This window comes from Planococcus citri, chromosome 2 (assembly GCF_950023065.1).
Source record: "Planococcus citri chromosome 2, ihPlaCitr1.1, whole genome shotgun sequence".
Taxonomy (NCBI): domain Eukaryota; kingdom Metazoa; phylum Arthropoda; class Insecta; order Hemiptera; family Pseudococcidae; genus Planococcus; species Planococcus citri.
In genome coordinates, this window is record NC_088678.1 from 11,504,256 (window position 1) to 11,516,002 (window position 11,747).

Consider the following 11,747-nt stretch of genomic DNA (forward strand, 5'->3'; position numbering starts at 1 on the left):
CGACGATATTTTACTCCGATGTAAAACTTTCGAAGAAATGCTATCGTTATTAGAAGACACATTCAAGAAATTAAGAGCGAATGGACTGAAGTTGAACGCAACTAAGTCAACATTTTTCCGTAAACAAATCGACCATCTAGGTTTTGATTTAGAAGCTGGCATTATCAAGAAACAATCGAAGAAAATTGCCAAATTCATGGAGTATATCGAAAAGCATACTAATAAGAAAACTGGCAAGTTTGAATTAAAGAATGCTACAGAAGTGCTTGAATTAATAGGGTTAACCGGACTCTATAGGCGGTTTATCCCCTGCTATCAGCAGATACTACGTAATTTGTACAAGTTGACGGAAAAAGGCGTAACATTTCACTGGGGCAAGGAGCAGGAAGAAGCTTTTGAATTACTTAAAGAAAAATACACGGAAAATTTTGCTCTAAAATCCCCCCGAAACGGAATTGATCTATGGCTTGATACCTATACTTCACCTGATGCTATGAATGCAGTTTTATACCAAACGTTCGAAGGTCAAGACGAAATAGTAATGTTTTCTAGTTTTTCATTCAAAGAACACCAAAAGTCATACACTCTCATAGAACGAGAAATGTACAATCTTGCGAAAACCATCAAGAAGTTGCAGCTTTGGCTACATGGAAGGACCATCCATGTTAGAAGTGATTTGAAATCAATTGTTTCACAATTTGAGGTCATAGCCGAAGTACACCGGAAAGCTGCTATTTGGATCACTCAACTCAATTGTTACAACTTGATATATGATTTGCGAAAAAAGCATAAACGGTGGTTTGGAATTCAAGCTCCTGAATTGACTTTGAACAGCATCAACGTTATCAATTTCGTAACACAAGTAGACACACATCAAGAAAAAATCGTTGACAAACTGCTCAGCAGTTTAGACAAAATCGATGTTATGCAGAAGAGAGATCCGAATTGCATGAAAATTACACGTAAGTTAAGAACACCCGATTCAGAACTCACAAAAAGAGAACGTCTTGCAAAAGAACAATTAGCCAAAAGATACGAGATACACGAAATCAATGGTAGAGAATTCCTAATGTTCAGATATAAGGATGATTCAATCGTACCAGTCCTTCCCGATGAACTATTCGCAGACACGATGATGTATATACATGATGTTTTTGGACATGTTGGTGCCAACAAGTTGACCCAAATTTTCCGAAGATTTTATTATTCATCAAATTCAAAACATTATGCTCGATACCTGACCAGTGCCTGCCTAGCATGTAAATCAAACAAATCCTATGGAATAAAGAAACCGGTAGAATTTTCATTTGTAGAAGCACATTGCCTAGCTGACGTATTATCTGTAGATATCCTAGGACCGATTGCAAACAGTTCAAATGAACCTAAATACCTCTTAGTAGCAAAAGATATTTTCTCCGGAAAAATTTGGTTACAGCTTATGTTAGACATAAAACAAGAAACAGTCGCAGACTGCATGTTAAACATAATCAATAACATCAAGGATTTAGGGTACAAAATCAGAAAAATCAATACAGACAATGCTGTTCAATTTCGTAATTCACTTTGGAATCAAACCCTTACAAAACAAAAAATCACCGTAGGAAATTCAACACCCTATATCCCACAGTCCAACCCAGTTGAACGATCAATGAGAATGATCGGAGAACGCTTACGACTAAAAATCAATTTTGACTGTAGAGGAGCATATTCCCATGAAGGATGGCATCACTACACTAAAGAAGTCGAAGACGAAATCAACAATTGCCCTAACGAAGTCGGCATTCTACCTAATGACCTTTGGGAAATTAATGATTTTGTTTTGAACCTACCTATCGACCGAGTCCCGATTAATGCTCACTATGAGCTAAAGGAATTACGTAAAACTGCTAGAAACAAACAAGTACCATCTATCACGATAGAAGAACTTAGATCTACGAAATTAGATATGTTAAACGACGTCTATACAGCATCCGATGGTCACGTATGGGTTTGGGTAGATGGAGCTTGTGCAAACAACGGTGACGAAGATGCAATTGCTGGTATCGGAATCTGTTGGCATCCGGAAGGATCGAAGAACATTTCTGAAAGAATCAACCACCCAAATTACACGAATACTAACAATTTAGCAGAGATCATGGCACTTAAAATTGCTATGGAAACTATGATTACCCATGGAGTTACGAAACTAATGATTTTCACGGATTCTCAATATGTCACGTTAGCAATCAACTCTGAATGTGATCGATGGGTAGAAAACAAATGGAAAAATAATTCCGGAAAACCTGTACATCACAAAGAGATCTTCGAAGAAGTAATTAAATTGAAACAACAGTTTGATGAATTCCATTTATGTCATACCTACGCTCGAAAAACTGATTACGGAAACTTCACTGCGGATCAACTTGCAAGAAAGGCTGTATATACGGAAGAAGTTGACACGGCTCGAATAGACCTAATGTCATACCACCAGGCATTAATCCATCTGAATAAAGAAAAAAGAGCGATTAAACATCAAAACGATGAACAGAAGTTCAATGAGAAAAGAGGTGATCTACGTTTACACAAACCTGGTGAACTGGTGATGATTACGAATCATCGTCAATCATCAGCAGATAAACTTGCTTCCGCTAAACTTTATGTCAAACAGAATGGGCCATATGCGATTGTGAAGAGGGCAGGCAGAAATTGTTACGAAATACAAAATCTGAAAGAAAAGAAAGACAGAACACTCATTAGCGTAAGACAAATAGTTACTTACCTCACGTTACATCAACTTGAGGCATTTAGAAAGGAGCCTAAACTCCGATCGAAATTTGATAAACGCTCTCTACATCAAAAAATTCTTGCATTCTGGAAACATAAAGATTTACTCGAAAATTTCGTAAATGAATAATCGTACTGATGACGACGGAGAAATGCTTGAGATGAATTTTACCCCTTCATATGAATGCATGTCTGATGAAGATAAAAAATCAACGAACTCGAAGATAGCAAAAGAAGACATCCAAGAATTATCACCTATAAAACAAAGAACAAAAGATAAATCTCCAATTACTAAAAAAGCGAACAGTACTATAATTAAAATAAGACAAAGCAGTAATGATCGTAAACAGTTGTCACCGAAGAAAAAATCACCAGAACGCAAAAAATTAATAACACCGCCACGTAGCAAATCTCCAACTAAATCAACAATCACACGTATTCGCCCTACGTCTCCGGTGTACAAACGACCATACGTAAAACCAAATTATTCTAGCTATCGATATTCAACACGCATACCGAGAACACCATTAGGATATAACAGAAGACATGAATTAAGAAAACAAGATTACGAAAGACGCAACTCGAAACGCTATGAATCTCTGATGATTTATCCATCTTCTAAATGTTACCCTAAACCTGGACAATTTGCGGCGATTAAGACAATCAAACATTTACGTAACTCGATAACAATAGATACCTATGCAGAAAAAAGAGCTCAAACAGTATATTTACCGATTAACTACACTTTATTTCGAAAAGAGCTGGAAAATTTCAGTTACCCGCTAATGAACAGAGCACCAAAAGAAGTATACAATAACATACGCCCGATCAAAGATCATCTATTTCTCAGAAGTTTTTCAATGACAGTTGGAAATGGTGGTTCTGAAACAATCTTCTTGATTCAAAATCATTTCATGATTGGAGATGGAGCAATCCAACAAATTGTCCACACAGCCGTAAAAGCAGATCCCAGTTATGTAGATGCGATGAAATTTAATGACTTCATACAGCCAAACATCTCCGTTGACCAACTCGAACGCAATATTGACAAACACCTTCTAAAATCAACGCGAGGTATAATAATGTCGGTAGGCCACAAAGACCTCATGGATGGGACCTGTGAAGAAAAGTTAAAATCTCAGTATTTACGATTAATAAATACTTTGGAACGCAAAGGAGCTGAAACAATAGTGATATTACCTCCAATCCTGTTAAAAGAGTTTAAGGATCAAGGTTCTAAATTACGAGATTGGCTACAAAGAACAGCACATGAAAAACAGGAAACAGTAACATACGTAAGACAAGCGGAATCCATACTTGACCGATCCACTCCAATTGAAAAAGGTGAAAACGAAGCGCCGACAATGATACAACATATCATTCTAGAACTGATCCTGGGTCTTATTCCATTCCTCACCGAATAAAAATTCACACATTGAACCACTTCGAAAATCTTCTGATCCTATGAAACAATTTGACACAAAGTATTCAAACATTTCACATTGCGTAACACAAGAGAAATATACTTCCCGTAATGATTGTTCACAAATGGTTTCAACTGAAATGAAGATTAATCCAAGATATTATCCACCATCAAGATAGAAACCTGAAACAGAAAAACAGAAACACATTATTAGTTGCAAATAATTCAAAAATTTCGTAAAACACATACTTGTACTATTTATTATTTTATCTTTTAAGCAAGAAGCATTGTAAAATTTTTTTTCTTCTCTCTTATCAGTAAGCAGTGTTATCTATTTTTTTTTATTTTTTTTATTTTACAAATTATGTATTTTAATATGTTTTTACCTAGTACAGTTTCCATTTTATCCATTCATTCATTTCTCGGAAGGTCCATGTTCAAGCGTAATAACCAAATGTTGACATAATTCGGGGCAGAAGAAGAGGAGATCGCAATCATCTCTTAATTTGAGAATTTATGTAAACACTATGCCATTACACAAACTCGGGGCATATGTAGAGACAGATTGTGATGCATTTTCAGTCGCGTATGCGAGAGAAATTCGTTCTGCCTCTAGCCAACATTAAAGATAGTTTCGTAATACGACACCTAGCGGATTAGTTCACTCTATACTTCGTAACGAGAGAACATACGCTAGAGAAACCAGTCATTTGGCGACTCCCGATGATAAAACATCGGATATCAATGTTCCGGAGATGGTATAGGACCACCTATACCATGCTATTTGCGTAAATCTAATGGACTAAATTAGTAGCACAAGTCCAGTCATATACGAAATATGAACTGGTGAAGCAAGTGATCTATTTCGAATATGTTCTGTGTTCCAGTTACGTTGATAGAGTCGTTCAGATGCACTCGGGTCCAGGAGTTATTACGTAAAACATCCGAGGATCCTTATTGTAAATCTCATCTAAATGAGTAACATATATGGACCTTCCCACATCCGTGTACTGTTCCCTATTCCCTGTGGTGATGTGCATTGCACTTTCTTAGGCATGAATATGCTATCTCTCCTTTTCGTAATACTGTACAGGCCAGTATAAATAATATAGCTTGAGTAAGTTGTTATTATGTACTTGAATAAACAATACATGGAATGACAACTGAAGATGTGTTTCTTATTTCGTAAGGTATATATTATTAGATAATTGTCTGTGTGGTATACGTAAATACACTCAGTGTCCGAAAAGTAGGTAACGAGGCGGTAAGTCGCCAGGTACCTACGAAGCTCTCAGAAGCTAGGTACTGCTAGACCTCAAGTAGGTAGCTAGCACATGTGAGACCTATACATGGAGATGTGCTTGTTACAGCATCATCGTAATGTGCAGCATATATCTCCACATTTGGACTTCTCTGGAGGCTGTACGTAGCCATTTATCAACGATCGTCGGTAACGGTCCTCTGCGGGGTTCATTTTCAGGTTTCCGGTAGATCTCTTCGAATTCTTTCAACCACTCTCTTTCAGGTATCTCTGGTACGTATTTCTCTGTCAATCCATTTATGTCTCTGTAGTTCTTAAATTCAACACATTTCACATGCGTGGCTCGGATTATCTTATTGGACTGCGGTAGTAGGACTTTATAACCTGTAGCGGTAAAACCAACAAGAACTCCAAGAACGGCGCGCTGGTCAACTTTCTGTAGTGTTGGATCATTTCGGTGTACATACGCAATACATCCGTACCTTCTCATATACTCTGTTCGTAAAGTCACGTCCGGAAAAATCTGTTTTATTGGAATTCTGTAACCAATACTGGAATGAGGTGCTCGGTTGTAGATTTGGACTGCCGTTGCTAAAGCTGTATCCCAATGATATTGAGGAACTCCGGAGTCCAAAAGCATTACTCTGACTTTCGACATAATCGTCTGATTGAATCGTTCGGCGGTTCCATTGTGTTGCGGTGCTTTTGGCTCGGAGTATTCAATTGTAATTCCTCTGTGATCGCATAACTGTTTGAACGCAGCTCCGGTGTACTCTCCTCCGTTGTCACATCTCAGTGTAGATACTCTCGAACGTCCTCTGGTATATTTCTCAACTAAGTTGAGAAACATTAGAAAACATTCAAGAACATCTGACTTATATTGCATCGTGTATGCAATAGCGAATCTACTCGCATCATCAACGAACGTTACTATCCATCTGTGTCGTTTGTAGAGCGTCGGTGTTTTCAAGGGTCCCATAACGTCTGAGTGGATTCGATCGAAGATAAACTTCGATTTGTCGCGAACTTCCTTGAACGGTTTCAATTTCATGTTCGCTAGAATGCAAACTTCACACGAACGAATCTGCTCACGACTTATTTTCACCTTCGCTAACGCTGGACTCGTCTTCTTTAACTTCATCATACAGTCGTAACTCAAGTGTCCCAATCTGTAGTGCCATCTCATGGCTGGACTGTTTTTAAAATCGACGTAGTTCATGGGTTTCTTCACCGTCGATAATCTCTCTACGTTGATTGGTTGTCCCAGTTCTTCGTCTGAGATCTCTCTGTTCAATTTGATGTCATCAATTGATTCCGGGCATAGGTAAACAGGTGAAATAATCTCACGATTTTGCTCCCTCCGTTCTTGAGATCGCTCCCTCCTACCTGGAGAGCTCTCCCTCCGAACTTCTGAGTCTCCTCCTGTCTCCTTCGATTTCTTTTTCGCCTTCCTCTTCGATTTCGTTCTCTGTTTCACTTCCTTTGGTTCATTCATCTCTTGTGTATTTTCAGTTTCAGCTGTCGACGTTGATGGTAAATTCTCTGTTTGAACCTTTCTCCTCTTTATACTCTTCGACGTATTGGCACTGCTGCAACTTGGTCTCGTCGGCGAATGAGGTCTCTTTTTGGGTTTCTCCTTTGTCGTCGTATTCATCGCGATTTCACGATCTCTGGTTCGAATACGGAATTCCCAATATGGTCTCTTGTATTCTCCGGCTAAAATAACCTTCGTCGAAACTGGATCAATGATGGACGCGTGTTTATTGGTGAGTAAGATCTCATACCCAAGATCTACAAACTTCCTTAGCGAAAGTAAATTCTCTGTCAACCTTGGTACAGCTAAAACGTCTGTCAAATGAACTTGCGAATTACACACTTCACTCATTCCTAAAATCATACCTCTCTTATTCGAACTCAGTAACGCACTCGGATCTCCGTTCGCACCTTGAATAGGGTGTACATACTCTGTGGACTGGGTCAAATACTCTGGGTTGTTTATAAAATGGGAGGTAGCTCCCGTATCACCTAAGAAAGTGACATGCTTACCTTCCAATACGCGCGTGATCGCCATCGCTGCGTCGTTTAACTCCTCCTGTTGCCTGGTTAACAGGGCCCTCTCGGCTTCCGGCATCGGCCTTCCCTCGTCTGCTTCATCAGGAACCTGCTCTCGGTGAAGGCGCGTTTCGATCTCGGTGAGCCTCTCGTTGACCTTCGTGAAGTTCAATTCCATGATCTGCTTCACGTACATGAAATTAACGGAACGATAATTCGCTCTCCGTCGATCAATCACTTCTCCGTCGCCAATTTCCCATTCTTCTTCGCACGGAATGTCTGGCCGAATTAGTAGGTTTTGCCGGATGATTTCGGGCGTGCGTGGCCGCGGCGCATTCATATCTTGGCCTAACGAATTTAAATGCGGCTTCTCTGTTGCATTACTCTGTGCTGAACTCGGGCCTGGCTTGTTCCACTCGTCGTCGGTTTTCGCCTCGGATTGAGCCGTCGTATCCATTTCGGCTTCGGCAACCGCTTTCGTCGACTTAACTTCCCACAACGGTTTTTCCGGCATCGGTGGCGGGGTTGGGGGTTTCGGTGCCGCAATTGTACGATCGAGTTTAATCGGCTTCGTCGGTTTACGATGTTCCGGGCCTTCTCTGTTCGTATCCGTTTTCTTCGGTGTCCTCGCGTCCCTGCGTGGATTATACACCTTTCCAAGATTCAAAGGCGATTTACCGGCGTTCGGATTCTGTTCACGAAACTTTTTGAAAATTTCGTCCGTTGAAGTGCCTTCTTTCTTCGCGGCTTTCGTTTGCGGTTTATTTGGGCTTGATCCTTTCTCTGTTTTATTCTCCGGCGCCTTAATACACCCAATCGGGTTCATTTCAACCGGTTTCTCTGTTTTCGACGTCAAAGCGCTGGTTCCTGGCTGCGGTGTGTTGGTAAACGGCAGCATCGTCTGTTCTTTCGTATGTTCCAGGTAGACCGGCTTCGGAACTGGTGGTATTGGCGGAAAACCAGGCGGCGGTTGAACCATCGGTTGGCCAATAATGGCTGGTCCGACGGTGTCCAAAAACGACGAATACTCGACGCCGCCTATATCGAATACAGGCTCGATCTCTGTCGGTTTTCTCGCTTCGACGTTAATCGCGTGAATTCTCAGTTCCACTCGCGTTCTAAACCAAGCCAACATCTGTTCCCACTTGGCGATGTGGTTGTAAATCAATCCAGCCTGGGTTCCGTTGAGCGAATTAACGTCGATGTCCGGTAGCTCCATCAGTAGGAAAGACGTGTACGGCAATTCCTCTTCGATGTGCGGATCTACAAGCATCGCAGGAAAATTACGTAGACGTCGCGCTCCCTCTGGTCTCGCCATAGAGCGACCGTGTCCGGGCGGCGGTGATGGACCGCTGGCTGACGAATGCGTTGATGAGCTCTGTCGGCGATTCTCGGTTTGGGTTGCATCTCTGTCTGTTGCGCTCCGGCTACTCTTATCGGTTTCCCTCGGCGGGGATGAGCGGCTGCGATGTTGTTCGTCGCGGTTTGGTGACCGGTAACGGCTCGACGATTGATGTCTTCGACGATTTTCTTCGATATCGTTTCTCGCGTCTCGGTCGAATCTCGGTATACCCATAAAATCCTCCGGTTGCCGTTCACCGCTAATTAATTGGGCTGCTCCGTTAACTGTATCTCTGATCCGGTTGTCTCGGGAACTATCTCGGTACTTTGCGAATTCTGTAAAATAAATACAACTCTGGTTAGTGTCTCAACATTACACAGAAACTACTTCTTCGGCTCTGGTTTGGGTGGGGGTTTGTTAGTAACGATTTTCTTCTTGGGCGGAGTCTTTTGACGATCGCGATTCGAACGAGGCGTATACGGCTTCTTATTGTTCTTCCAATTACTCTGATAACGAGGTTTCCCTCGGTACGGTTGCCGGTTCCTCTTGGGAGTGTAATTCTGGCCCCTGGGGCGGCGCGAATTATTCCCCCAGTTGGAACGGCTGCGATAAGAATTTCGATTTTTATGGTAATTGAACCTCGGTTTACGATTATTACTTCTGTGTTTTGATTTACCGTGTTTGTAGAATACGCGGGGATTGTTGCACGTCGTTCCAAAATGACCCCACTCCGAACATCTGAAACACCTCGGTCCATCTTCCCACTTCGGACATTCGTAATCGTAATGATCCGGGTTGGAGCAGTTGTAACAATTGTGATCGGGCGGTCTCGGTAGGGTATCGGCGTTGTAAGGCGGTCTCGGTTGGGGCTTTCCGTCGCTCCGTCGGATAACTGGTCGGTGACTAGCATAGTTGGCCTGCTGCGGCCCACCTCTCCGTTCAGACTCCAGCTGTAACAACAACAACTTAAGGTCAGCGAGACTCGTATGAGGATATTCGCCCTTAGACTTAAGAATAACCCTAAGCTCTGTATAGATAGACTCTGTCGCCTCTACTATCCTATCAAAGATCTCTGGCTCGGGAATCTCTTCCCCTTTCGTTTGCATCTTAAAGTCGTAGGTGAGTTCGTCCATACGCCCAAAGAAAGCGTCGAGAGTTTCCCCTCTACCTAGCATTAACTTGTTGAACTCGGACTTGATCGTACCCCTACTCACGTTCCTCTCTACTCTCCGTAAGTCAAAAATGGCGTCGATCATCTTCTGTACAGGCGTAATATGCCCTACTCTCGCAAAATAATATTCGTCTAGTCTGTGTAGAACGAGATTACGAAGCTGCTTCTCCTCAGCTTTCCTCTTGGTCCGCTTCGTGAGGTTAATATTGTAGATCTCAGCATCCAACTGTAGCATCTGATGCCACGTCTCGATTCTCACCTCCTTCGTCAGTACCTTACGCGTTTCATGATTGCTTCGCATCATATTCTCTGTCAGACGGTTTTTCCTACTGGAACGCGTTTTCTTCTCTTTCGACTTCTTAGACGATTTCTTCGGTTTCGTCTCAGTCGCTGGCTCACTCTGTGTACTCTTACTATTTCCAGATGGTGGAGGAGGAGGCGGAGGATTTTGGGTACTGTTCGACGTAGCACCTCCTCCAGTTCCAGAATCATCTCCGTTCTCCTCTTCTTCCTCTTCGGAGCTGGAATCAGACGAATCATCATCCGACTCTTCCGAGTCCGATTCGGAGTCCGAAGAACTACGTTCATTTTCCGAAGCGTCGGACATCGTTGGTTTTGGCGTCGGGGCGCGGGGTCGTTCAACTTGACGTTGCTGTTCAGGCGCGGGTCGCGGTACTGTCTCAGTTTGAACGGTGTTCTCGGTAGCTGGCACAGCATCCGGCATTCTTCTCACTAAGATCGGTTTCTCAGTCTCTGTCTCTTTCTTTGACCGCTTTCGTTTCTTCTTCAATGCTTTCTCAACCATCTCATCTTCGGCTCTCAGTGCAAGCAATTTACTCATCGCTTGGTCCATCGCTGCTCTCCGCTTCGCACCTCAAAAACGACAATTGAATTTCACCTTCACTCTGTACGTGCGAACTCGTAAACTGGTCCTGATTCGTGCTCGGATGCTGTACGGAACTCTGAGATGACGTTGAAGGCTGTGATAACGTTGCAACCGTACGACAATCATTCTTAGGTGGTAGCGGAATTGCTACTGGCACAACATCTCGATTAAATGATAACGGACTCTGTTTCTCCGGTGACTTAGACTTTTTCTTTTTCTTCTTCTTTTTCCTTTCTACCTCTCTCGTCGTATTCTCATTACTCACTACGTTCTCTGTGCGTGTCTCAGTGCTGGTTGTCTTCGGAGCCTGATTGCTATTGTTTCAAATAATTTTGTACTGAGTGACAATATCACCTTCATTGTACTTAGTCGTCTGTCTACTCGAATCTACATTACTCTGTGTACTTACATCTCGATTTGATCTCGACGACTCAGACTTATGGGCTTTTCTTCGGTTACTTTCTTCCCTTTCCTAGTTACCCATTGTTTATATCAATACTAATTACTCTAATTAAATATGCAAAAATTACTCTGAACTTGGTTCGTGTGCTTACTCTGTCTCTCTGGCGTTGACGTTCAATGTTGGCTTGAATCTCGTTCATTCGTCGTGTTTCAGCTTCTATATCTATCTCGCGTTCCTCACTGGAACGATGACGTCGGTGGCGGCTTCGGGAGTCTGACCTGGACCGTTTCTGGGCTTTAGACCGGTGATACCTGTCTTCATCTCGTCTGCTCTTACGGTCATCATCATCTCTACGATGTCTATCAGCCTGCACGAACAATTGACTCAAATTAGCGATACTAGGAAGGGCTCAGGTACTTCGTGACGTAAGAAAAATAGCACGCAAA

At 42.2% G+C, this 11,747-nt stretch overlaps 1 protein-coding gene and 1 long non-coding RNA gene across 3 annotated transcripts; both read right to left on the reverse strand.

Annotated features, from left to right (window-relative positions):
* Positions 1–1,571: 1,571 nt before the first annotated feature.
* LOC135834646 (uncharacterized) lies at positions 1,572–2,741 on the reverse strand. 2 transcript variants are annotated; one of them, XR_010556732.1, is made up of 4 exons: positions 2,568–2,741; positions 2,363–2,482; positions 2,170–2,282; positions 1,572–2,081 (listed from the first exon to the last, which is right to left on the reverse strand). It is a non-coding gene; the product is annotated as an uncharacterized LOC135834646 (long non-coding RNA). The 2 variants fall into 2 exon arrangements; XR_010556731.1 differs by having other exon boundaries at positions 2,359–2,482.
* A 2,809-nt stretch (positions 2,742–5,550) lies between these two features.
* LOC135833659 (uncharacterized) lies at positions 5,551–11,543 on the reverse strand. The gene is made up of 2 exons (XM_065347426.1): positions 9,518–11,543; positions 5,551–9,176 (listed from the first exon to the last, which is right to left on the reverse strand). Exons 1-2 carry the CDS (start codon positions 10,863–10,865, stop codon positions 5,551–5,553), a joined length of 4,974 nt encoding a protein of 1,657 aa, XP_065203498.1. The 5' UTR covers positions 10,866–11,543.
* Between the last annotated feature and the right edge of the window lie 204 nt (positions 11,544–11,747).

Excerpts from the sequence above, each read along its gene's own strand:
- LOC135833659 (XM_065347426.1), bottom strand. The coding sequence starts at position 10,865 with ATGGACCAAGCGATGAGTAAATTGCTTGCACTGAGAGCCGAAGATGAG. Across the intron at positions 9,177-9,517 it reads CCGCGTATTCTACAAACACG|AATTCGCAAAGTACCGAGAT; the intron begins GTAAATCAAAAC and ends TTTATTTTACAG.